This window comes from Vigna umbellata, chromosome 8 (genome assembly GCF_029865625.1).
Source record: "Vigna umbellata cultivar VRB3 chromosome 8, Vumbellata_1.0, whole genome shotgun sequence".
In the NCBI taxonomy this organism is placed as follows: domain Eukaryota; kingdom Viridiplantae; phylum Streptophyta; class Magnoliopsida; order Fabales; family Fabaceae; genus Vigna; species Vigna umbellata.
Genome location: NC_142172.1, coordinates 48,876,738 through 48,901,429, shown reverse-complemented (window position 1 = coordinate 48,901,429; position 24,692 = coordinate 48,876,738). Strand labels below are relative to the sequence as shown.

At 37.6% G+C, this 24,692-nt stretch overlaps 1 protein-coding gene across 3 annotated transcripts; it reads right to left on the bottom strand.

Moving 5' to 3' along the window:
• Positions 1-420: 420 nt before the first annotated feature.
• Positions 421-24,511, bottom strand: LOC148194875 (ATP-dependent DNA helicase 2 subunit KU70-like). 3 transcript variants are annotated; one of them, XM_088097288.1, is made up of 20 exons: positions 24,356-24,511; positions 24,183-24,260; positions 23,968-24,087; positions 23,544-23,658; positions 17,575-17,680; positions 17,371-17,488; positions 17,188-17,271; positions 17,014-17,072; positions 12,466-12,599; positions 12,124-12,167; positions 8,853-8,929; positions 8,041-8,188; positions 7,263-7,307; positions 6,829-6,890; positions 6,264-6,324; positions 4,553-4,645; positions 4,330-4,450; positions 3,309-3,411; positions 2,960-3,141; positions 421-875 (listed from the first exon to the last, which is right to left on the bottom strand). In XM_088097288.1, the coding sequence occupies exons 1-19, from the start codon at positions 24,422-24,424 to the stop codon at positions 2,988-2,990; spliced, it is 1,791 nt and encodes a 596-aa protein (XP_087953414.1). In that variant the 5' UTR covers positions 24,425-24,511; the 3' UTR covers positions 421-875; positions 2,960-2,987. The 3 variants fall into 3 exon arrangements, 2 of the variants coding, with proteins under 2 accessions (XP_087953414.1, XP_087953415.1); XM_088097289.1 differs by lacking the exon at positions 7,263-7,307; XR_015781701.1 differs by lacking the exon at positions 421-875 and having other exon boundaries at positions 3,024-3,141; positions 3,309-3,382.
• Between the last annotated feature and the right edge of the window lie 181 nt (positions 24,512-24,692).

Here is a 24,692-nt window from a genome sequence, read left to right as displayed (position 1 = left end):
GGTGAAAGACAAATAAAAAACTTAACTATTATTTTGTGTACATTAGGGATTTTATCCAGTAATATTTCTTTTCTATTTTAATTTGTCCACTAATTTGTTTTTATTAACCAGACAGGTCAATTCATATTTCTGTACTTGATCTTCACAATTTTGATCCAATCGTTGTAAAGCTTTCTTTTTGGTAGATTTTTCTATTTTGTCTTTCTTTTTAAGACAATGGATAGATTTTATTCAGCAATAATGGCTTACACTCACAAGGAGGAGAATGGTAGACAAAGTATAATGCAGAGCATGAACAGAAAACACGTTTTAAAACTTCAATCCCACTAAGTAATCCATCCATATCAACAATATCGCAATGTACCCCCTTTTTATGTTTATTCATCTTTTAGAGATCTCTGAACCTCTTCACAAGCAAAATGAGTATAAAATATTGCTATTATAAATCAGACAACGGAAAAATTCACTAATAGCCAGATTTTTTGTCATTTCCTGGTCTATAATTACACTAATTGGGTTATGAATCATAACTGGAATGCTAGCAATTTAACCAAAACAGGGTTGGATGTCTAACACAGATTATGTCTTCAACCGGTAAACCATGCTACTACATACCCTAATACCATGTATAGCTAACCCCTTTATCCACATAGGTTCAAGAATAAGATATCAAAACATTAACTTTAGCAGACCTTGTGGCCAAGAGTCTTAGGTTCTAGTTATCCACGTTGCAAAATCATTAATGAAACTTTGGCCCCTTCCTCATTTTCCCATGTGACTTAATATTCGGCTAATTATAGCCCTTTCTTTCCGGAAACAGGAAGATTATGTGCGGTAAGATAATATTTCAACTCCACCACAGTCAAATCCTTTAACTGCAAAAAAATATCAAATGATTCCACATCAGCAATTTTGAAAGTTAAAGAAAGAGCAGCACTGCAAATGAAAATTTTAAGCCATTATTACAACCCCCACCTAAACTGATAGCCATCTGATACCAGAAACTCAAATTTGAAGTGTGACTAACATCTTTGTCCGTATAAGGTATGGTAACTTTGAGTCATAATTAAAACTTCGTTACAACTTTGAGTCATAATCACCTTGTCGTTGGAGGTGCAGACCAGACACAAGGCATCCTAAACCCTAAACACCCGCCCTCAATCAAATCCCCACCAGTCCACCACAAAAAGAGAGTTTGTAGTGAGGAGAGAGATAGAGAGTTAAAGGGAGGGAGGAAGATTCTAGTGCGAAGACATTTTTTTATGAAGTGTAGAAACATTTTTTTATAAAAGTGTAGGAACGAAATTGGTATATACTTTGGAAACAGGAATAAATACAATTTAGTTAATAGTTAGAGACAAAAAATATATTTAATCCTTAATAAAATACTTTGTTATTTCCTACACAGATCAAATTGGTAGCAAAGCTCCAAATATTGGGAGCCCTATTTCCACTGGAATTGTGAAAGCGGAAAACTGTTTCATTTTATTAGTAAAAGACCTAGAAAAGAAAAGCCACTAGACAAACGCTAGGTAGCAGGAAGAAGAGGCTAGAAAAGGCCAGGCAAGTGGCTCTCCATCTATGGGAAAGATGTGTCCAGGGTTGGTAATCTAAGTTCTAGTCAACTCATATTAGCCTGTGCTTTATTAACAGTCATCCTCGTTTATATTTAACAGACACAAATCTTAAGTCACGGTCATATCTCGCCCCCCAATATAGCAACCAAACACCATGTCCAAATTTCGTCATATTAATAGCAAGCCAAATCCTCTGTTCGTTACTGTGGTTAGTAGTGGGATAAAAGGTGCATCTCACATCACATTGTAATAAACAACACTGCCAGTTACATCGTCAAACTGTGTAGAACACGTACCTCTGGCAACGCTCCACTCGCCATTGCCACTGATAGGGTTGTCAAGACTCTTAAAACCCATTCCAAGTGAAGGTGACACTCCTTTGGCTCTGATTGAGTAATATAATTTTTTTGGTTCTTCTGCTAAATGAGTTCTCTCTATTATGTCTTTGTTTGTGTTTTTTTTTCTTTAAGTTGTATGAAAGCCTATAAGGAGAAAACTTGATTTTTAGAATAATGATTGAATCAATGACTAAGTTTCTTGAATCTTATACGATGAGGACCTTATAAGCATCATGGAATATAAGAAGAACAAGATTTAGAAGAATAAAGAAGATATACAAAAGGGGGTAAACTTAGAAAGCTAAAGAAAGAAATTAGAAAGCAAATTAATTTGTAAAAGTTTAGAAAGTTTTAGAAATTTAGAGAAGCTGAATATAAATGGAAATGTCACCTTTAATGAATCAGAATATTTTCTTTACAGCTGCCCACTTCATGGGAGAAACAGTTGAAGCAAAAAGAGCTTTCATTTTACCATTACCATATTTGTCTGTGGAGGAGCTCAAGATCCAAATGATGAAGCCCCCAAATGGGATTGAAACAAACCCAGTGAGGAAAGGCAAATTTCTTTGACCAAAAAAAATAAGGAAACAACAACGAGGGGGGTGTTGTAATAGATTCAATTATCAGAATAAAAATTATCCCCAATTCTTTACTAAATGATTAGCAAAAAAAATCCTTAAAATCTCTCCTACTCATTTCAACATATTTTTATTTCCTTATTTGAAGTATTTGATCATACAAATAAAAATGATGTTAATGTAATGTAATTTTTGCGAGTTATCAATAAAAAGTTTGTCAGTTTAGGTATACTGAAAGCTAGTTTAGGTAACTATATGGTTTTGTCCAGTTACAGTTTGCCTGTTTATTCCATAGCTTGTATTGGCAACTGAAAAGACCTACGACAAAAATCATTGCTTGGATTTCGAAGGGTAGGTAACTAGGTATGTTCGATGTAAAATTGGCTGAGGCTTAAGCACACTGCTTATCCAAAATTTGATCAAAATTTCCACAAATAGCCAGCATGAAAAAACTTCCAAGGATTACCTTTCCAGTGTCAGCAAGCTCGCCCCAGTCATATTGTTACACTCTGTAGTTGCAAAACTCTACATTGCTTTTCGTTTCTTTGAGGCTTCAGTTGGTTCCCAATGCCATGCTCATTCTCCTCATCATAATTTTCCCCATATACCGAGGTTTTGAATTCTTCCACTGCCCTCACCACTCCTGGTCTGCAGGTAACACACAAGCAGGATTATCACTTCAAAACTAAACTCTTCATCAGCAAATAGATGAAAGGTCAAAGAGGAAAGAACAGATATACTTTCTTTCAGTTTCATTTTACGGTGCTATTTAGACCAACAAAATGCTCAATTTATTATGAATAACTAGAGCTTACCTGGCCAAGCCTTCTTCGTCAGGTAATGTTTCATCTTTCATTTCTGGAACATCATCCTCTTCCAATGCTAATGCCTGCAGTACAGCATAGTGTCTTTGCAAGGCTGAAGATGAAAAAAGCTTATTTTTTACCATCAGGAATCACTATATCTTTTCTTGTGTCAAATGGGAATAATAATTAGAAGTAGAACAAGACACATACTGCAAGTAGCTAATCATCATACACTATCAAGGAATAAAATCAAAAAAAGTAAACAGACAAAAAACAGTAAAACGTTATTATGAAGTTAATATATTTCTACAATTTATTGATTTCATTGAGTAAAATATCAACAAAAGGTCTAATTATTGGGTAAAGCTAATGGAATGAAGTGTATAAATGCAATGCTTTTCAAAAAAATAATAATAATAATCTATCAGAGTTGGAAGAGATGAAAATGTTGGGGTAGATGGGATGGGTTAAAAAGGATGAGAGATTTTTGCCTTTGGTCATGCAAGGAGAAACCAACTGAGGCCCAAGTAAGAAAAGCGGGTGAGATAAAAAGATTACCAAAAACAACTTTATGATTCATTGAACAAACTGATCTTTCCAAAAAATAATAGGTTTTTAAGATATAGAAAAGTGGCTTCATTTGATCAAGGTAAACAACCCCACCAAATAAGAATAACCTTTTGATGCAATATATCAGGTTCAGGAATAAACTCTTCAATATATACATCATTACATCATTTATATTGAAAGTCTGGTAACATTTAAAAAACATAAGCTAATGAATATTATATTTGGAGAAATCTTGAGTAACACTGCTACTTTTATTCGTTGTCAACCAGCCTTCATATAGAAATCACCAGCATGCTTAATCCTGTATCTTTAAGTAAACTGTCTATAATTCAGTCAAGGTGAGTGTTTCTAGATGAGAGAATAAATTACTATAAAACCAATGAAGCTTACTAGATGTATATGCAGAATTGCCAAACAGCAAGGAGAGGGAGTAAGCCAGAGGAAGGGAGAAGAGGCTTACCAGGGTTGGTAAATTGGCATACAGAAAAATCTTTCAAGTCAACACGCTTAATTAAATCAGCTGCCCTTTTTATTTGATCACTACTTGCTTTAGTCACCATCCCGCTTGTATCAGAATAACGCTGTAAAAATCATACCCACCAAGATAACAGTTTCATATTTAAAATTTTCACTGTTTTAGACATTTAAAGTTTAAACAAAGTCAAAATATTGCAATTTTCTACCTCTTCAACAAGTCTGATGTCATCAGAATATGGAAGATAAATCATGTGCATTCCGGGTGGCTCAATCTGACTACCTGATTGAATAACTTCTTCCTAATAATCATACATGAGGTAAGAATTCCATACAAGCACATTAAATGAATAGCTCAGATTACGATTAGATTGTATTGATTGCAAAAATTTTATTGAGATCCTTTTAGAATAGGTTAAAATTGTGTTAATTCAGGAGTTTGGAACGATTCAACGCGAAGCGGACCACTGTGCTTTGTATATGTTCTTCCAATCTTTGCATTTACTCAATTGTTTATATTGATAACATAATGATTGCATGTGATGATCATGATGGCATTGAATGCCTCAAACAACAGAGATTTTCTTTGAATTGAAGTAGCTCAGCAAAGGCAGGCCATGTATGTTCTGAATATTTAGAATGAGCCAAATCATATACACAGATGGAAGCTTGTACCTAACCACCACATCCTATTTTTGATCCTAAGGATATTACAGGTTGATTGGTAACCTAATTGACATATGAAGGCCAGACATAGGGCAGATTGTCCATAAGGACAAGCAATTTATTTCTGACAAATATGGTTTTAAAAAAGTAATCTCATTTCATGAAGGAGTATACAGCAAAATGTTTTCTAGAGTTCCAATGAAAAGGCACACTACCACAGCCACGACCCTCACCACATGTGACCTCGTGAGTGAAACAACTTCTTCAGAAGTTACAATTTTGCAAAGGTATTATAAAGTCGTCTTAATTGCCATAAACCCTAGCCCATCCTATTTGTGGCCTCTCTAGGGTTGTCTTAATTGCAACCTTGAGGATGGTGATTTAGTCCTAGCTAGAAATATGGCTTAAATATAGGCTACAAAACTTGGGTAATTCTCACTTTATAAGTTACTTTTATAGGGTTAAGTTAGTTTTACAAGTATGTGCAACACTACAAGCTTGTAGCCTGGGCATGACGGGAAATGTTGGAAAATCACCTTGACGGTGGTCATCACTAGCCCATCTCAGTTGGGACCTCTCTTGGTGCAGCGCTAATTGTCAGCCTTAAAGGTGGTGATTCAGTTTCACATTGATTAAAGATAACAAATAAAAATTATAAAGCCTAGAAAGTTCTCTTACAAATTAGTTTTCCGTGATTGAACTAGGTTTTCTCAGTGTTGTATCATTCATATCGCACTCACAATCACAATTCTAACAAAAAACACAGCTTGAATTGTGTGTGAAACCAAATTCGGATCTCGTGTCACATGATCCGGTTAAAAGAAATCTTGAGCATAAGTATAAAGATCAATGATCAGGAAAATATGAGTCCAGAAAAGAATGCAAGACAATTATACAACAAAATGGAGCTCTAAAATTATTCAGAAGTGTTAGAATAATTATTAAGTCTACCTATGATTAGTGTAGCAGGGCCTAAAGTAGGTAGTTGTGTGTTGGGTTATCTATAATGATTGTTCCTAGCAGTCTAGGACAATCTCTTCATCTTCCATCTATCTATTTGTACCAGAGTTTATCTATATAAATAAGAGAACTGAGAAGGGTCTTCTAAGCCCTTCAGAACTATTTTTCTCAGTTTTAGATCTCAAGTAGAAGTTTAGAGACAAAGCCATCAAACAGCTACGTCACATCAGCTTTTAAGCCAAGAAAGCAATCATTCATTATAATGCCAAATTTCTAGCATTGAACATATTGTACCTGTGCAATGAGAGCAACTAATTGAGGGCGAGAAGAACTACCACTAAAAGCAACAGCAAAACTGAAAGAAAAATCAGATAATTACTTTGATTGGTAATTATTAGCATATGCAAGTGTCATTTAACATCAGTCATGTTACAACCATACAAACTACTTTATCAATCATGTAATAAAACTTAGTAGTATTACAAGAGGATGCTTAGTTAATATATAATATTTGTCACTTGTTTTTGTCACACACTACCTAACTAGATTTCAGTTGCAGCTTTGACAAATCCCTCTCTTTCCCTTTTCCAAGTAACATTCATGCAACTGCCTCATAAATACCAAAGATTTCTCAATGTAGAATTTGATTCAAAATGCTACCACTTCAAACTCTAATTTGATAAGAAGTTACATTTTAAGAAAAAGAAAATGCAGATACCCAATTGGAACGCACTTAGAATCAGACTACATTATTTAAGATATTAAATTCCCATAATCACCAAAAACAAAGAATAAAGATGTTGATGTAGACATGAAAGTGCAATTAAAAAAATCCTTAAAGACAATGAATCAAGGATACCGGTTGAGTTGTATCATGGACCTATGAAGAGCAATGAAGATGCACATGCTGCTGTCTGTACCCTGCAAAGCAAAAAGGCATCACAGAAGAATACTATGAAATAGAAAAAGGGATAAACATACAAACTAGAGAAGCATGTAAGATAGATTTGGTGCAACTATTATACATGCCACCATTTCGAAAAATACCAATAGACTACTAGATAAAAATACTTTTTTATCTGTAAAAGGGACACTGTATGCATCCATTTGATGAGAGCAATTTATTGGTAGCAAAGTCATAAAAACAACTTGCATCAAAACAAGATTCCCAATGGCAAGATGAAGAACGCACATGATCTATGTACCAATGAAAAAACATCCCATTTTACAGAAATCACACATCAAATAGGGATATGACCAACGTAGCCCTGATAAAGCTCGAGCAGTTGTTACCTTACTAACCAAATTTGAGAGGCTGATCAGCCTTAAGCCCAATTTCTGAAAAGTGAGAACTTGCTTAAATCCTACAAGGACTACATTGATCATATCTCTTGCAGATGAGATCTAAACACACCCATAATAATTTGGACATCTAGAACAAAGACAAATACATGCTAAGAGTCAAACTCAACAACCCCTTCTAGAGATGTACATGTTAAACAGTCAGTTATTCAACTGGATGTTAACTTTTCTGTTTTCTGTTATGATAGGATATAAGGTGCTAGCTTATAATGGGTTTAGGATAGAAGGAAAAGAAAATGAGAGGGCGGTTAGGAGGGAAGAGTTATTTGACAGTTAGTTAGTTAGTGGGAAGGGAAAGAGAAACTTTATAAATAGGGAGTGGGTTCTGTACAGGGGGATTATTGAGTGAATTTGTTGTAAGATAGGATTTTAGCCTGTAGAGAGAGGTTATGCTCCTAACCAGGGAGATTATGCTTCCAACCATTCTTTGTAAAGAGAGTTCTTTTACTGTGAATAATAGAAAAAATCATTCTTTCATTACTATTTCTACCTATTGTTAGTGTTCTTAGTTAGGTTTCAAACCCAGGAACCTAAAATGTTATGTTTTTTTTTAACCTCTTTAGAGCATATATATGCTCAGCTTGTGTACTCTTTCTGTCATAAAGTCACAGAGTTCACAAAAACCAAGCACAAAAGTTACATTTAAAATCCAACATTATCCATAACTAAAGATGCCATCAACAGTTCATATGAGACAAAAGCCAGTAACCTCATGACTAGGATAAAGGAAACTCGATGGCTTCAAGTTGTAATAATCTCTCAAGCTACTCAGTGGCTTGAACCCTAAAAGATTAAGCTGTCCAGTTGAAATTCTTTTAATTTCAGATAGTTGCTCCATCGAAAATGTAATATTCTGGCTGAAAAAATAAATAAAATTATAATTAGAAAGAAAAGGAAACAACAGGGCCTCAAGAAATAGAATAAGGGCATCTGAAGTATTTTTACAGGCATGCATATAGAAATTTCAAGTCAATGTGGTTGGTTTATCTAATCCCCTTTCAAAGCTGCAACTCCGCATCCATTTCAAACTACAAAAAAACTTCCACCTTTTCTAAAATTATGGTCTCAATTTTAAATAGTTTAAAAACAAAAGAACCACAAGAAGATAATTTCCAGAAATTAAGTAAAAAAACACCAACTTTTTCACAACCAACTAGGATTAGGTAGACCTCGATAACGTTTGATCCCTTTTCTATTTTTCATTTTTCAATTGGTAGTATATTTTCACTTAGCTTTACAGAAAAGGCCACCTTATTTTCATTACAATGATATTATTCACCCCTATATTTTCAGAAACTAAACAAAACCATCTCACGTCCTCCTTCAATGACAGATTTGTCCCAGAACAAGTAATTGGCTATGATTCAGATTCCAAAAACTCCTATTCTCAGCAACGATAGCAATGCCCCATATAGTACAGTTAATATTCTTTCTCAAATCAAATCCAAATAGAAAAAATTGAAGTGAAGAAAATTATCCAAACATAAAAATTAAAAATAAATGGAAGTATAAAATGCATACTTTTTATAAGGTAAAAACTGTCTAGTAGGTTTTTCCACCACTGCACCAGTATCAGCACATATGAAAGTTCTTTCAATCTGCACCATCAAACCAGTTTACAATTGCCTTATACAGCTCTAAGAGCACTAAGCATTATGGTTTGACAAAAAGAATATAACCAATGGGAATTCAACAACTTTGTTATTCCATAGATAAAATTATATAAAAAAAAGGGAATGATTATAGAACACTAGCAACAAGAAAAATAAGGCGGAAATTTAATTGCAGTAGCTTGATTTTCATGAAACTACCAAGAAGTCATAGAAAAAGTCTATAGACATTCTTTCTCGAAAGTAGTGATTATATTCTACAAATAAATTTTACAAAGACTAATAGGATACAACCTCCTATTACAAAGTTTAATGAGAGAAAAATAAGGGAAGTGGGAATAGAGCTATATAATGTAATTACAATTAGTTGGGAGTCCGTTACCATGCCAGTAAAGTTAGCTAAAGAATAAGAGAGGTTTGTAAAAATATTTTTAGGGGTATAGAGAAAAAGGGAGGAAAAATACTGAGAGGATACTTGACCCTCGAAGAGCCACATTTGTTCTTTCTATACTACTTTCCATTGAAGGAAATTTACAGTTGTCTCTTTTATCTCTGTAAACTTCATCTTCCTTAAGTCTTCTGACACAGTTTCTATAAACTGGTGTCATAGCTCTTTCTGGGCTCTGGGTATTAATGCTGACTACAAGACTGAGAGCATTGATGTTAGAAGTCCCACATCAATTAGAGATAAGACCAATTTAAAATATATAAATAGGTGCAAACCTTACCTCACAAGCCGGTGTTAGAGTCTATACCTGAGTTAGGCTTAAAGTTTCACTTCTTGACATAGTATCAGAGTCATTGTTAGAGTCTATACCTAACGAGATTTGTGTTTGTTGGACATATTGTTCCACCCGCTATCGGATTATCTTTTAATGTCTAGTTCCACACTCGAGATATATATACCTCGGCGTGAGAGGGGTGTTGTAAGTCTCACATCAATTAGAGATAAGACCAATTTAGAGTATATAAGTGGGCGTAAACCTCACCTTACAAGTTGGTTTTGTGGGGTTGAGTTAGGCTTAAAGTCCACTATTTAACAATTGGAGACCATAGAAAACGGGTTTCAGTTACCAAAGGGCTTCAAAAAAATCTTCGATGCAAGATGGACACAAATGGATGCAAATTGGGAAGCCAGTCTTGCGCAATAGAATTTACACATGGCCCGGTTGAAAATGATTGTTGACAGATTAGAGAGTGAGGGAAACAGAAAAAATGAATGCAGTTAAGTACGAGTCAAGGGGTTTCAACTGAGATTGCACAAGAGGAGCTAGTAGGTCAAGAGCATGTGGGAATTAAGAGTTGCAATAAGTGAAGGAAGCCGAATATTCCAGTTTCTGAGGGAGAAGATGCTATGGGATGGATAGGTAAAGTGGAAAGATATTTCTGATTGAGAGGAACGCAAGAAACAGAGAAAATGGAAGGAATTGCTTTAACTTGGTTTTAGTGGTAGGAAATAAGCAGTGCAAGCCAATTTTAGGTTGGTTTAAAGAATGCACTCATCCAGAGGTTTCGACCAGTCCTGATGGGAGATCCTTTGAGTCATTTTGGGCTCTAAAGTAGGAGAAGTCAGTTAATGAATTCATCACTCAATTTGAATGATTTGCAAGAATTATTAAGGGCTTGGATGAACAGTATTTGATGAGAATTTTTTCCAAATAGGTTGCTGGAGGAGATTAAAGAAGAATTGAAATTGTACAAAACAGAAAATCTTTCAGAAATGATAAATAAAGCCCACACTGTAGAAGCGGAAAATATAGCTGTAGCTAAGGCAGCAGAGGAACAAAAGAATGGATACTAGCAGAGGAAATTTTAGAGTGCCGGTGCAATCAGAACTTCAAGAAAATATTAAAAAGGGAAAGTGTTTTCATTGTGATGAAAATTATTGTTTAAATCATGTTTGTAATAACAAGCAACTCAAAGTCATGATGTTATTAGAAGGACAAGAAGAGCAAGAGTGGGATACAGAGCAAGGAATTGCAAAGGAGGAGCAGTAGGAAACACAATTATCACTGCACGGTTTGACGTGGTATTAATTGACTGTGGGGCAACTCAACTTTATTTCTACAGAATTTGTGATCAAACTCCAGTTACCAGTAATGGATACAAGTCCAGATTCGGTTGAGGTTGATGATGGCCATAAAATTGTGGGTAGAGGTATGTGTAAAGAAAAAACTAATTTAGAACACTAACAATAAGAAAAATGAAGCTGCAATTTATTTGCAGTAAGAAACTACCAGGAAGTCAAAAAAGTTCATACACATTCTGATAGGAATATGAGGGTCTATGTTAGGAGGAAGGTGATTAAAAATAAAACATGGGTTGTTAGGTGGTTTGGGTGGTTGTAGTCCCCTTAGTGGGAAGACTATATATAGGTAGGATGGTGTCTTTTAGAAGACTCGTTTTCTGTAAATTGAAGAGGCTGGACAGGTCTAGAGACATCCTGTGTGAAGGGAAACATTTTCCCTTGGTTGTAATCATGTACTGTATGTGTGTTGGATTAATAAGATTGTTTTCCAGTGCTGAGATTGTCAACACTGTTGTTTGTGGGTGGAAACTGAACGTTTTTCGGCTTCTTGTCATCAAGAAACCTAACACATTCTTTCTACAAAGTAATGACAATAGTCTACAAATAAATTTTAGTATGTAGACTGATAGGATACGTCCTCCTACTACAAAGGTTTGTGAAAGAAGAAATAAGGGAAATGGTACTTGAGCTATGTGACGGAATTACAAGTAGTTAGGAGTCAGCACCATGTCAGTAGAGCTAGATAAAGAATAAGAGAGGTTTGTATAAATACTTTTGGGATCTAGACAAAAAGGGGAGGAAAAAAATATATGTGGGAGGATGCTGGACCCTCGAAGAGTCAGAGTTATTGTTTCTGTAATACTTTTCATTGACGGAAATATATGGTGTTGTCTCTCTTATCTCTGTAAACTTCATCTTCTTTAAGTCTTCTGATCCAGTTTCCATAATAGACTCATTTATATCTTTCTTGGCAATCATATACAATAGTTATGGATACAAGGATCATGTCCAATTTCAATAGAGAACATCATTTCATTGTTATATAAATTCTACAAAAAGAACAAGATGAGTAAATTCTGGAATTTAAATTGTAACATTATATCATTCCATGGAAAATAGACTATTTTCAAATTTAGATTATAAAATTAATCACCTTCAAAGGACGATTAGTAACAGAATCAAGCCATGTGACAGCTCCTACACATCAAAAGCATGGAGTGTCATTAATTTAAGATAAGCTGAATATGTATAAGCTATAATTTTCCAAGTTAAAAACTAAAGGAACCAATGGAAAAGCTTGCAAGGTCACATGGGACATAACAAAACACTAGAACAATGAAATTAATTATGAAAAAAATAGCTTCTAAAGCAGTAAGTTTATATGGTATGAATTTCCAAGTTAAAAACTAAGAAAGGACCAATGCAAAATCTTGCAGAGGTTACACAAGACAAAATAATAGCTTTTATAAGATAGAAAGTAACATGAAATTCTTACCTGGCTCAGTGTGACGAACTAAAGCATAAGAATTAAGTTCTATGGATATCCCATTAACTATGGTGAATTTAAGTCTTTTGACGATGCGTTTCGTAAACATGCGTTTCCTTAACTGACTTTTCATATCCTCCAATCTGAATTTGAAACACAAAAATAGAAAAAAACGAGACTTAAATTGAATTGTGCTTAAATAAACAATAACTTCTAATGTTAATATATCTTTTAACTATTAGTTGCTCAACATCACAATCTTAATAAAAATATGTTGGTGTTTATAAGAAAGCAAGGTTTTTAACCGGGAACAAAAATGAACAGAAAGAAACGGGAAAATATATTGAAGTAGAATATATGGAAGGAGAACCCTGAAAACTTATCTTATTGAATCAGGAAACATTACAATTTATAAAATTTAAAAATAACTACCCACTAACAATGTGTTCCTAGAATTAAGCCATTAAATAAAATGCATGAATCAAAAATAACAAACCTAAATTGATCCCTTAAAACTAGGAAAACTAATAAAAAAAAATAGAACGGAATTAAAAGGTGGACATGTTTCAGTCCTGAAGCAATTTTCTAACACTCCTCCTTGCTTTAGGAGCTACAAACACCAATTTTTTTCCTTAGAAGCTCGAACCTGCTACCTGAAAGTGGTTTTGTAAATAAATCTGCAAGTTGATTTTCAGACTTGCAATTAATCAGTCACAAATTCATTTTTCTGCACTTCTCTTAAAAAAACAACTTGATGTTGAAATGCTTAGTTTTCCCATGAAATAAAGGATTATGGGAAATAGCGATAGCAGCTTGGTTGTCAACAAAAATCTTGGTACTTTCTTTTTGCTCTAGACTTAAATCCATTAAAATCTTTCTTAACCATAAAGCTTGATTGACTGCAACTGTTGCTGCAATAATCTCAGCTTCTGCAGTGGATTGAGCCACAATTTCTTGCTTCTTTGAGCTCCAAGAGAAAACACTTGATCCAAGAGTAAAACAGTAGCCTGAAGTACTTTTCACATCACCCATTGAACCTCCCCAGTCACTATCAAAGAAACTTGTCAGCTTAAATTCTTTGCTCCATGTGAACTTAACACCAAAATCATTTGTACCCTTCACAAACCGAATCACTCTTTTGGCAGCCTTGAGATGCAATTCACTTGCACAATGCATGAATCGAGACAGAATACTTACAGCATTTAAAATATCAGGCCTTGTTGTCGTGAGGTACATCAAACAACCAATGAAGCTTCTGAAATATCCTTCATCAACTTTGTTAGCACCATCTTCTTTGTGCAGCTTCTCCATTTGATTCATTGGAGTGCTTACTGCCTTGCATTCTTCCATTTGAAATTTCTTTAGTATTTCCTTTGCATACTTTTTCTGACATGAAAATTTCACCTTGCCCTTGCTTGATCTCCATGCCAAGGAAGTAGGACATAACTCTGAGATCTGTCATTTCAAACACCTTCATCATCTCCTGTTTGAAGTTTTGAATATGCTTTGTATTGTTTCCTGTAACTAGTAGGTCATCAACATACAATGAAGCATTAAGAATGTTAGTGCCATTATGCTTGACATACAATGTTGTTTCTGATAGACTTTTCTCAAATCCAAAATTCAGCAAATATTCATCATTTTTGCTATACCAAGCTCTTGGAGCTTGTTTTAGACCATAAAGGGCTTTCTTGAGAAGATAGATTTTATCTCCCTCACTTTCCTTCACAAGTCCTTGGGGCTGCTCAACATAAATTTCTTCCTGTAGGATACCATTTAGGAAGGCTGATTTTACATCCAACTGGAACACTTTCCAACTCTTTTGTGCAGCTATTGCAAGGAGTAACTTGATTGTGTCCAATATAGCAACAAGAGCAAAAGTGTCAGAATAATCAACACCAAAGATTTGGCCATACCCTTTAACCACCAGCCTAGCTTTATGTTTGTTGATTGAGCCATCAGCATTAAGTTTGGTTTTAAACACCCACTTGACTCCAATTACCTTCTTGTCTTGAGGCCTATCCACTAGGATCCAAGTTTTGTTTTTCTCTATCATTGACAACTCCTCCATTGCATCTATCCACCTTTGATCCTTTTTTGCTTCTGCATAGTCAGCAGGTTCACATAAGGCAATATTGCACCTTTCATAAACATTTGAAAGAAACCTTGTTCCTCTCACAGGAGCATCATCCACTGTTTGATTCTGCGAGTCATCTTCTTCTTCAATGCTTGAACTATAAAACTTGAGTTTCAGTTCTGCCATGTTTTGAACCTTCTGTTCTGCATCATCCAGGTTCAACTCTTCATCCTCCATGAAGTGAACATCCCTGCTGACAATAATATTTCCAGTTTGTAGCTGGAAAATTTTATAGGCTTTACTGACAGAACTGTAGCCTATAAAAATGCCTGGTGAAGCTCTCCTATCAAGCTTGTCACGCTTACTCTGTGGAACATGAGTGAAACACAAACAACCAAATACTTTAAGAAATTTTAGAGATGGTTTATAACCATACCATGCCTCAAATGGTGTCATTTCTCTCACTGCCTTTGTTGGAAGCCTGTTTTGAAGAAACACAGTTGTATTTGCTGCCTCTGCCCAAAACTTTTTTGGCAAATTCTTCTCATGCAACATGCATCTTGTCATCTCCATGATGTATCTATTTCTCCTCTCACTAACTCTATTTTGTTGAGGTGTGTAAGGGGATGTAAGTTGATGCTCTATGCCTGAATCTTTACAAAACCTGTCAAATTCTGCTAAAGTATACTCCTTTCCATTATCATCCGTCAACTTTTCAGTTTCATTCACTTGTGAGTATGCATACCTAATGGTTGTACATTGATAGAACAGGTACCTGGTTGAATAGGAATAAAATCGGCACTAGTCCTCCTAGGCGGCAGACCCTTTTGTTCTTCAAATACAACCACAACGCCCATTAGCAACCCTTTCAATTCTTGTTTTTTCCTGGTCAGGTTGGTAACTGATTCATGTGATATGGCTGACCTAACTTCTTCCGAGACAATGAATGCACACCATAAAATTAAAAATACAGCAAATCTAAAGCCCTTGAAAAATTAGCTCATGCTGCTTCAGTAAGGCTTTTGGAGATACCTGGTTCCTATCTTAAGAAGGAAACCCATTCAGCCATGTCTACTGTGCTGATTAAAGGTCATCATTATTTTTGAGAGAGAGCCTTCCAATTTACCTTCATGTCTCCCAATGTCACCAGCCATGAAATTCCCAATAGAATTTCCATGCTGACACAAGGAAGTAGGTGAAAATCTTCAACCACTACAATCCCCTCTAGTTGCTTACAAAGCCCACTTGACTTCTAATGTCCATCACTCAATCTGACATTAAATTCAAGAGTCCACTCAATGAGTATCTTCAGAACCATAGCTAAGTCATTTGAGGTGAAGCTAGGAATGGTCCACTGTCAACCATCACTACTACAGTCTTCTTTGCCACTACTCCTTACAACTCAGAGTGTTTGGCTGAGTAAAGCCCCCCATTGAGTACTAAATCCAATAGGTGGTGCTCCATCACCACTAACTACATTTCTATATCCTCTCTTTTTTCTGCTCCTTTGTCCCCTATATTCTCCTTGTAATAGTTCTCTTCTTCTTCCACCATACTCTAAATTGTCATTCCAAACACCAGAGAAAATCTCCAAACTGTTGGGCACATAGAAAACACATGTCTGTGTCCCTCCATATATGTACCACTGGTATGATAGGTTACACACTCCTCTATCCTGTTGCCCCTACTGTACGCAGTTGTTTCAATCCAAGTGGAGCCATAGTTTACTAGAGAAATGTGCTCAGCGTTGGATCAGGGAATGGTAATGGGTTGTAAGTTGGTTGTGTTCCTCTCAACCTGAGTCCAATGTCATGGATCCCATAACTCTGCTCCAAGCTTCCATTACCAACTTCTATCCTATCACAATATATCCCCTCTTTGACTTATATTTGATATATAAGTCACAATCGGATCATTACAATGTTGTTGAATTTCAGGACCCTCCCGCACAAGAACCTCCCAAAACTAAAACTCAACCTAAATTACCCCCATCCCCCCACCCCTAAGACTAAACCTTAAATTGAATTGAAAAGAATGTATACAAGTTTCTAACACTGACTGAAAATAAAACAACAACCGGTAGGAAATGTACCTTCCTGGTTGTTGCCTTGATTCATCCAGGGCCCTTTACTCTCCTCTTAATGATGTTAGGTTACCTTTTTATTTTATATATTCAGCATAACTTATTACAATAACCCAACTCCAACATAGATGCATTGCAAAACAAAACAGAAATCAGAACCAGAATTGTGCAACTGCTTAAGACCATTTGCTGACATGTCTGTAATTTATAAGCTTATGAAAAGTAAACTATTAATATGAACAAAATACAGGAAAAAAGTTCAAGTTCACTACCCCAACTAAGCAACAATTTATGTGCCTGAAACTCAATGTTTCAGAAGCATACCAGTAAAACTACAATGCCCAATTTCAATGACACGAGAGGAATAAGTCAGAATATCATAAATAATAGGTCTTACTTATTTCCTGCTTCTGGCATAAAGTCAACAAGATCATCTCCTTCCAACCCAATCAAATCCTAAAAGGCATACAATTGACAAGCATGGAAAAATGATATAATCAGGATCACTTTACAGAAGAAATCTGGGGAGGGGGAAGCATAACAAATATATATCATAAATGTGCAAACATACAGCATAGAATTGAGATATTTTGAACACTGCATCGGGGCAGCTCAAGGGAAGAATTTCAATAGAAATTCCAAGATCCTGTGCATCCTTAACAAACCAAAAAAAGTAATTATGAACCACTAGCCTTCTTCAAACCTTATGGTTTTACCATCTATGCTATAAACAAAAGCATATGTTAATGGGTACTTTAGCTCTCTGCAGGGTCATTCTTATCATATCTGATTTTGCAGCCCCTTTGATACTACCAAAAGGATCATCATCATTTGTGAACAGAAGTATGCGTTTGTCAACTGTCTTTGCTGACCTGGTATAAATGTTTCCAATTATCAGTAACCAATAATAACGTGAAAAAAATCTGTGTGTAGTGTGTGTCCATAGCCAATATAATACCCTTTACAAAGAAGTGCCTGAGCTGCCCAGATAGCATTGTACAGAGAATTTTCTCGAGTATCAGACACAATGCCAACCTGACTTCCTATGTATTTCGAAAATGACTCTAGAGAAGATTGAAACAAACAATAGCCTCAGAATTATATATTACATAATACACAAAACAAGACAGAATCTGAATCAGAAATTAATCCTACTAAATGCATACTCCACATCATACACTACATAGCAGTTCAGAAACTTACAAAAGCATTTGTTAGGGAGTTGATTGTATATAGGAGGAGGGGAAAAGTTACAGAGCCTAACTGCCAAGGCAGTTAGGAATAGTTCTGTTAAGTGCTGTTAGTAAGTGATATAAAAGGGGGATTAGTGGTTGGTTGGGATTAGTTTTGGAGTGTTATTGTTTGGCGGGAACTCTGATAGTTCTTTGGAGGGAGGTTAAGCTCTCGGGTTACGTTGTATCACCATTCTTGTGATTCTTTTCAATAAAAGGAGGGCTGTATAATTCAGATAAATTGTCTTTGTGTGTTCTTGAGTGTCTTTCCATAGGTTCTTGATCCCAAGAACCTATCATTTGGTCCGACCTGCCGGATCACGAAGGGGAGGAGCCAGCTATGGGGAGCGAGACGGAGGGAAGGTTAGATAACTTGGAGATCACGGTTGAGGGAATCAAAGATGAGACCGCGGCAATCAGACGCGACGTGCAGCAATTGATGAGAATGATGGGGGGAGGTTCGAACCATCAAGGGGGTGGTTCTGAAGGGAGCAGTAGCTCGGTGAACGAGAACCCAGGGAGGGGCGATACTGGGGGAATCGGGGTCAATTGGCGGAAGAAGGTGGAACTGCCATCATTCGAAGGCGGAGATCCATACATTTGGATTAATCGGGCTGAAAGATTTTTTGACATTCAGAAGGTAGCGGAGGGGGATAAGGTCGAACTCGCTTACATTAGTATGGAGGGAAGCGCGAGTTATTGGTTCAAGTATTGGCGGGATAAAACCAGGAATCGGACGTGGATGGGTTTGAAGGATGGGTTGATTAATCGATTCGGTGGTGGGTTCCGGGGAACGGTTTACGAACAGATGGCCACCTTGAGGCAAGAAGGAGCATTGGAAGAGTTTGTAAAGAGTTTTGAGATGTTACTAGGTCAGACCCAGGGCCTATCGGAGGAGCTGATTTTGGGTTTCTTTCTGGCGGGGTTACGGGAAGATATTAAAGGCCAGGTGAGAATTCAGAATCCCTCTGATTTGATGGTCGCAATCAGAGTTGCGAGAGACGTGGAGGACGCCATAAACCGTGCATGCGAAGGAGGTTGGAACGGGCTCAAGATGACCCACGTGGGTAATCGAACTGCGACGGCAATAGTGAGGGCTGATGGAGATCGCAGTACCGCGACGAGGGTTGGTGGTTTAGAAGGAGCGGGTACGGCCAGGAGAGAAGGTGCGACGGTGGCTAATAGCACCAATGCGAGGGCCAATGGCTCGGCCGGAGGAGAAAATAAGAATCGAATGGTCAGAAACTTACCTTATCCAGAGTATTTGAAGAGGAGGGAAGAAGGGAGGTGCTTCCGATGCGGAGGGCCGTTCGCACCGGGTCACCGGTGTGCGGAGAAGGGCTTGAGAGTGTTGCTTCTGGCGGAGGATGAGGAGGGTGAGTTGGAGGAAAACGCTGACTTTGAGACGAAACCTATGGAGCTCTCGGCTTGTTCGGCGGAGGGTCTAACGCCTCCCAAAACCATGAAACTGACCGGTCTGATAGGAGAAAAACAAGTGGTAGTCTTGATCGATAGCGGAGCCAGCCATAATTTCATCAGCCGGAAGGTGGTGGAGGAACTGAGGCTTCCGGTAACAGAAACGGCCACATACGCGGTGAGTTTGGGTGACGGGTGTAAGAAGTGGACCAGGGGGCGATGTGAAAAGGTGGGATTGATGCTGGGAAATGTGAAGGTAGAGGAGGACATGCATGTGTTTGATCTCGGTGGAGTGGATTTAATATTGGGTATTGCATGGTTGGCAAAACTGGGTGAGGTGGTTATTAACTGGAAAGAGATGTCTATGCAGTATGTGGTGGATGGAGAGAAGAAGAAAGTCTGCGGTGACCCAGCTTTGGCAAGACAGCTGGTGGAACCGGGTGCACTTACAAAAATCACAGACGCTGAGTCATGGTTCTTGGTGTGGGAATTGTGCATAGTGGAGGCCAGGGGAAACGGTGACGTGACGGATGATTTGACGGAGGAACAGAAGACAGACCTCATAAAAGTCTTGCGGGCCCACTGCAAGGTGTTTATGGAGAGAGAAGGACTACCTCCTTCACGTGACTCACAGCACCGAATAGTGCTTAAGGAAGGTAAGGATCCTATAAATGTAAGGCCTTATAGGTATCCTTTCTTCGTGAAAGAGGAGCTCGAGAAACAGGTTGCAGATATGCTTCGAGCTGGTATTATTCGACCCAGTCAAAGCCCGTTTTCCAGCCCGGTAATTTTAGTGAAAAAGAAAGATGGGAGCTGGAGATTTTGTGTGGATTATCGGGCATTGAACAAGGCTACGGTACCGGATAAATTCCCTATTCCGGTAATTGAAGAACTATTGGATGAGCTCAAGGGTGCTAGATATTTCTCTAAGCTGGACTTGAAGGCGGGTTACCACCAGATACGAATGAGAGAGGAGGACATTCACAAGACTGCATTCAGAACCCACCAAGGCTTGTTCGAATTTATGGTGATGCCTTTTGGGTTAATGAATGCCCCGGCCACGTTTCAAAGTGCCATGAACAGATTAATGGCACCTTATTTGAGGAAATGGGTACTGGTTTTTTTTGATGACATATTGGTGTACAGCCCATCCTGGGAAGAGCATCTCCACCACTTAACAGCGGTACTGCAGCTGCTGGAAGAGAAGGAGTGGGTAGCAAATCAAAAGAAATGTGAGTTTGGGAAAAGGAGGATTCAATATTTGGGGCACCAGATTTCGGAGCAAGGAGTGGAGATGGATCGGGATAAGATAAGGGCCATGATGGAGTGGGAAGAACCCCAGAATTTGAAGGCATTGCGAGGTTTTTTGGGCTTAACGGGGTATTATAGGAGGTTTGTGCCGAAGTATGGGGAGCTAGCTAAACCTCTCACGGAGTTGTTGAAAAAGGGAAAGTTTGAGTGGTCTGAGGAAGCCCGGGCAGCTATGGGATCTCTAAAGAGGGCAATGACAACGGCACCGGTGCTAACACTGCCCGACTTTACACAGGAATTTCATGTGGAGTGTGATGCTTCTGGGAGTGGAGTGGGCGCTGTATTGATGCAACATAAGAAGCCCATTGCTTTCTTCAGCAGGGCATTGTCTGAGGGGTCTCGGTCTAAGTCAATTTATGAGAAGGAGTTAATGGCGTTGGTTATGGCCATCCAGCATTGGAGACCCTATCTATTGGGGAGGAGGTTTGTGGTTTATACGGATCAGCGCAGCCTCAAATATCTGTTGGAGCAAAGAATAACGACGCATAGCCAGCAGAATTGGATAGCCAAGTTGATGGGGTATGATTTCGAAATAGTTTATAAATTAGGAAGTTCCAACAAGGTAGCAGACGCCTTGTCTCGTAAAGAAGAAAGGGGTACAGAGGAGGGAGAACTACGGGCACTTTCTAGGCCTTATTGGCATGACTTTCAAGAGGTTTTAAAAGAAGTAGAAGAAGATGACATGCTGCGAAAGATTATGGATGGTCTCAAGGAGGATCCAACGAGCCATGAAGCATACACGATGGAGAATGATCGCCTTCACTATAAAGGACGATTGGTTTTATCAGCTAAATCGAGTTGGATTCCCAAGCTTCTTGCGGAGTTTCATGTGACGAGTACAGGAGGCCATTCGGGTGTGTTTCGTACTTACCGGAAAATTGCCCAATCACTATATTGGCCAGGAATGAAGAGAACGGTGACAGATTTTGTCGCGGGGTGCGTAATTTGTCAACAGCACAAGTACCTGGCTGCCTCTCCTCAGGGTCTTTTGCAGCCATTACCGATCCCACAAGCTATTTGGGAAGAAATAAGCCTTGATTTCATTGTTAAGCTACCCAAGTCACACGGGTTTGACGCAATACTGGTGGTAGTTGACAGGCTGAGTAAGTATAGCCACTTTATTGCTTTGAAACATCCTTATTCGGCTCGCACGGTTGCAGAGAAGTTCGTTCAAGAAATAGTAAGGTTACATGGGATCCCTATGTCAGTAGTCAGTGATAGAGACCCCCTGTTTTTAAGTGTATTTTGGAAAGAGCTCTTCAGGATGCAGGGTACTCAGCTCAGTATGAGCACCGCATACCATCCTGAGTCGGATGGCCAGACTGAAGTGGTGAACAGAATTTTGGAGGGATATTTGAGGTGTTTTTGCTCAGAGCAGCCGAGGAGTTGGAAGTTGATGCTTCCTTGGGCTGAGTACTGGTATAATACCAGTTATCAAAGTGCAGCCAGGTGTTCCCCTTTTGAAATAGTTTATGGAAGGGCACCTCCAGCTTTGAGTCGGTTTATTCCTGGGGAGACAGCGGTGGAGTCGGTTGTTCAAGATTTGATGACAAGGGATGAAGCTTTGAAACAGCTTAAAATGCATTTAAGGCAAGCACAAGAGGCGATGAGTAATCAGGCAAATAAAAAAAGGAAAGAATCAGACATTAAGATAGGCGATTGGGTCTATTTAAAGATTAGACCCCATAGACAATCATCCATGCCAACTCGCTTACATCCGAAGCTATCGGCAAGGTATTATGGACCCTTTGAGGTATTACAGCAGATAGGGAAAGTTGCGTTTAGGTTGCAATTACCAGAGGCAGCCAGAATCCATCCCATATTCCATGTTTCCCAACTGAAGAAAGCTGTGGGGGAGAAGAAAGTGGAAAAAGAGCTTCCAGCTGAGTTACAAGCAGATGGACCAATGTTTAGACCAGCCAAGGTGCTGGACAGGAGAACTCGACAACTGGGAGCAGAGGAAATACCACAAGTTTTAATAGAATGGCAAGAAGGGGGACAAGAGAGTGCTACATGGGAAGATGAGGTGACTATACAAGAGCAATACCCGGAGTTCAACCTTGGGGACAAGGTTGTTGGAGGAGAGGGGAGTAATGTTAGGGAGTTGATTGTATATAGGAGGAGGGGAAAAGTTACAGAGCCTAACTGCCAAGGCAGTTAGGAATAGTTCTGTTAAGTGCTGTTAGTAAGTGATATAAAAGGGGGATTAGTGGTTGGTTGGGATTAGTTTTGGAGTGTTATTGTTTGGCGGGAACTCTGATAGTTCTTTGGAGGGAGGTTAAGCTCTCGGGTTACGTTGTATCACCATTCTTGTGATTCTTTTCAATAAAAGGAGGGCTGTATAATTCAGATAAATTGTCTTTGTGTGTTCTTGAGTGTCTTTCCATAGGTTCTTGATCCCAAGAACCTATCAGCATTACATAAAGCTTATAAGGATTGAAAAAGATAAAACATATACACTAATAATGTGTGTATTATGAGTTATTAGCAGACATAACCAATGTAATCATAGGTTTAATTAAATTCACTGCTTTACTTTTTCTTCTAAGTCGCATCCTCAATCCAAATTTACTGTGCCAGTCATCAGAGTCAGAACAACACTATTATATTTATCCAAAAAAATTTCAAACCCTGGTTACAGATCAAAAAAAAGTATAACAGGAACAAGCAGCTTCAGAAGTAACAACTTCAAAAGAAGGAAATTTGCATCAGGTAAACAATCCTTTGCCCATGTTTATACAATATTATTCATGTAAGTTTGAAAACCAGTTAGTCAGCAAGCAAAATCTTTAATCATCTAGTCAGTGCTTGATGTGACAAAAAATTACAAATTTAACAAGAATACTACACCAAGTTCAATGGCATCTCTTATGAAAAGAAAATTACTACAAGATAGTTTAGTATAAATAAGGTTCACCAAAATGATTCTCTATATCCACCACCAGAACTGGAAAGCCCAAAATCTTACCTTCCAACTGGTCAAATTCTTTTATGAGCCTTGCTGTTGGCCTGTCTAGAAACTCTCTTTCAGGAACATTAAATACAAAAACACTCTTTAAATCTTGTAAATTTTTCTTCTCCCTCTGAAATAACAAACGGACTAAATAAGAGATTGCAAAACTAGGTACACTGAATTAGAGTTTAGCCTTAGTAATATGTGCAATGAAGGATTTCGTTATTGCCATCACATATTACTGAGGTAACAAGGAGAAAAAATAACTCTAATTGGCCTTTAAGATTTATAAAACTGAAAATCAGAAACCTAGTCTTTTAATTTGTAATTTATACCACAAGAATAAAACCAAATTTTGTGACAATGATGCCTTACTTAAGGTTTTTCCCCACTCTACTGCGCAAGAAGCAAGAAGGGTGAGCAAAAACTTAAAACTTACAGTATTGAAGAAGCATATGGCAACTTGGTCGTAAGATCTGGTAATGATCTGAGTCTTTAATGTTTGTGATATACAAGAGATGGCAATGTGAAAATGAGATTCAAGTTTCTGGTGTTCTTGCTGCCATAGCCATGGATAGTCAGTTTCTCATAGGCAAGAAAGCTAAAAGAATAAAGGAAATAAATGAATAGTAATAAATGGAGAAGAAAAGTAACCTTGGGGAAAAGAGTGTTGAACATTTTAGGTGAAGCATCAACCAGGTAAACCACATATTCTTTGCTCAACTCACCTTCCTGGTAAAAGGGTTTCTTCTTAGTTGACATTTGAACAGAACAGAACATAAAAGAAAGGAAAAAAAGAAGAGAGAGAGAGAGAGAAAGCAATTTACAAGGAGCGAATCTTGAGCTTCGGCCTGGTCTTCGTCGTCTCTGAAGAAATCATCAGCATCCAACTCCATCTTGCACTGACCCCTCGGTTTTCCTCTATTCTCAACTGTATTAAGCAAAGACTTGAAACCCCTTTTATCTCTCTCAAACACGCGCCCAAAACTTTATGGGACTGACTGTGATTATTGAAATTGATACTATGTTATTGTTTTAAATTATTTTTAGTTCTCATTTTTAATGTGGTCATTTTTTTTCATCTTCCCAATTTTAACATGCATTTTATAAATTTTTATGTAATGTGTGAAATATAATTATTTTATTCTTAAGATGACATATTTT

What these genes read in the sequence shown, in the direction of transcription:
- LOC148194875 (XM_088097288.1), bottom strand. Translation starts at nt 24,424, where the DNA reads ATGGAGTTGGATGCTGATGATTTCTTCAGAGACGACGAAGACCAGGCC. An exon ending in AGAATTTGACCAGTTGGAAG is followed by an intron (nt 17,681 to 23,543) that starts GTAAGATTTTGG and finishes AATCTTCTCTAG; the next exon opens with AGTCATTTTCGAAATACATA. An exon ending in TGACCCTGCAGAGAGCTAAA is followed by an intron (nt 17,272 to 17,370) that starts GTACCCATTAAC and finishes TGGTTTGTTAAG; the next exon opens with GATGCACAGGATCTTGGAAT.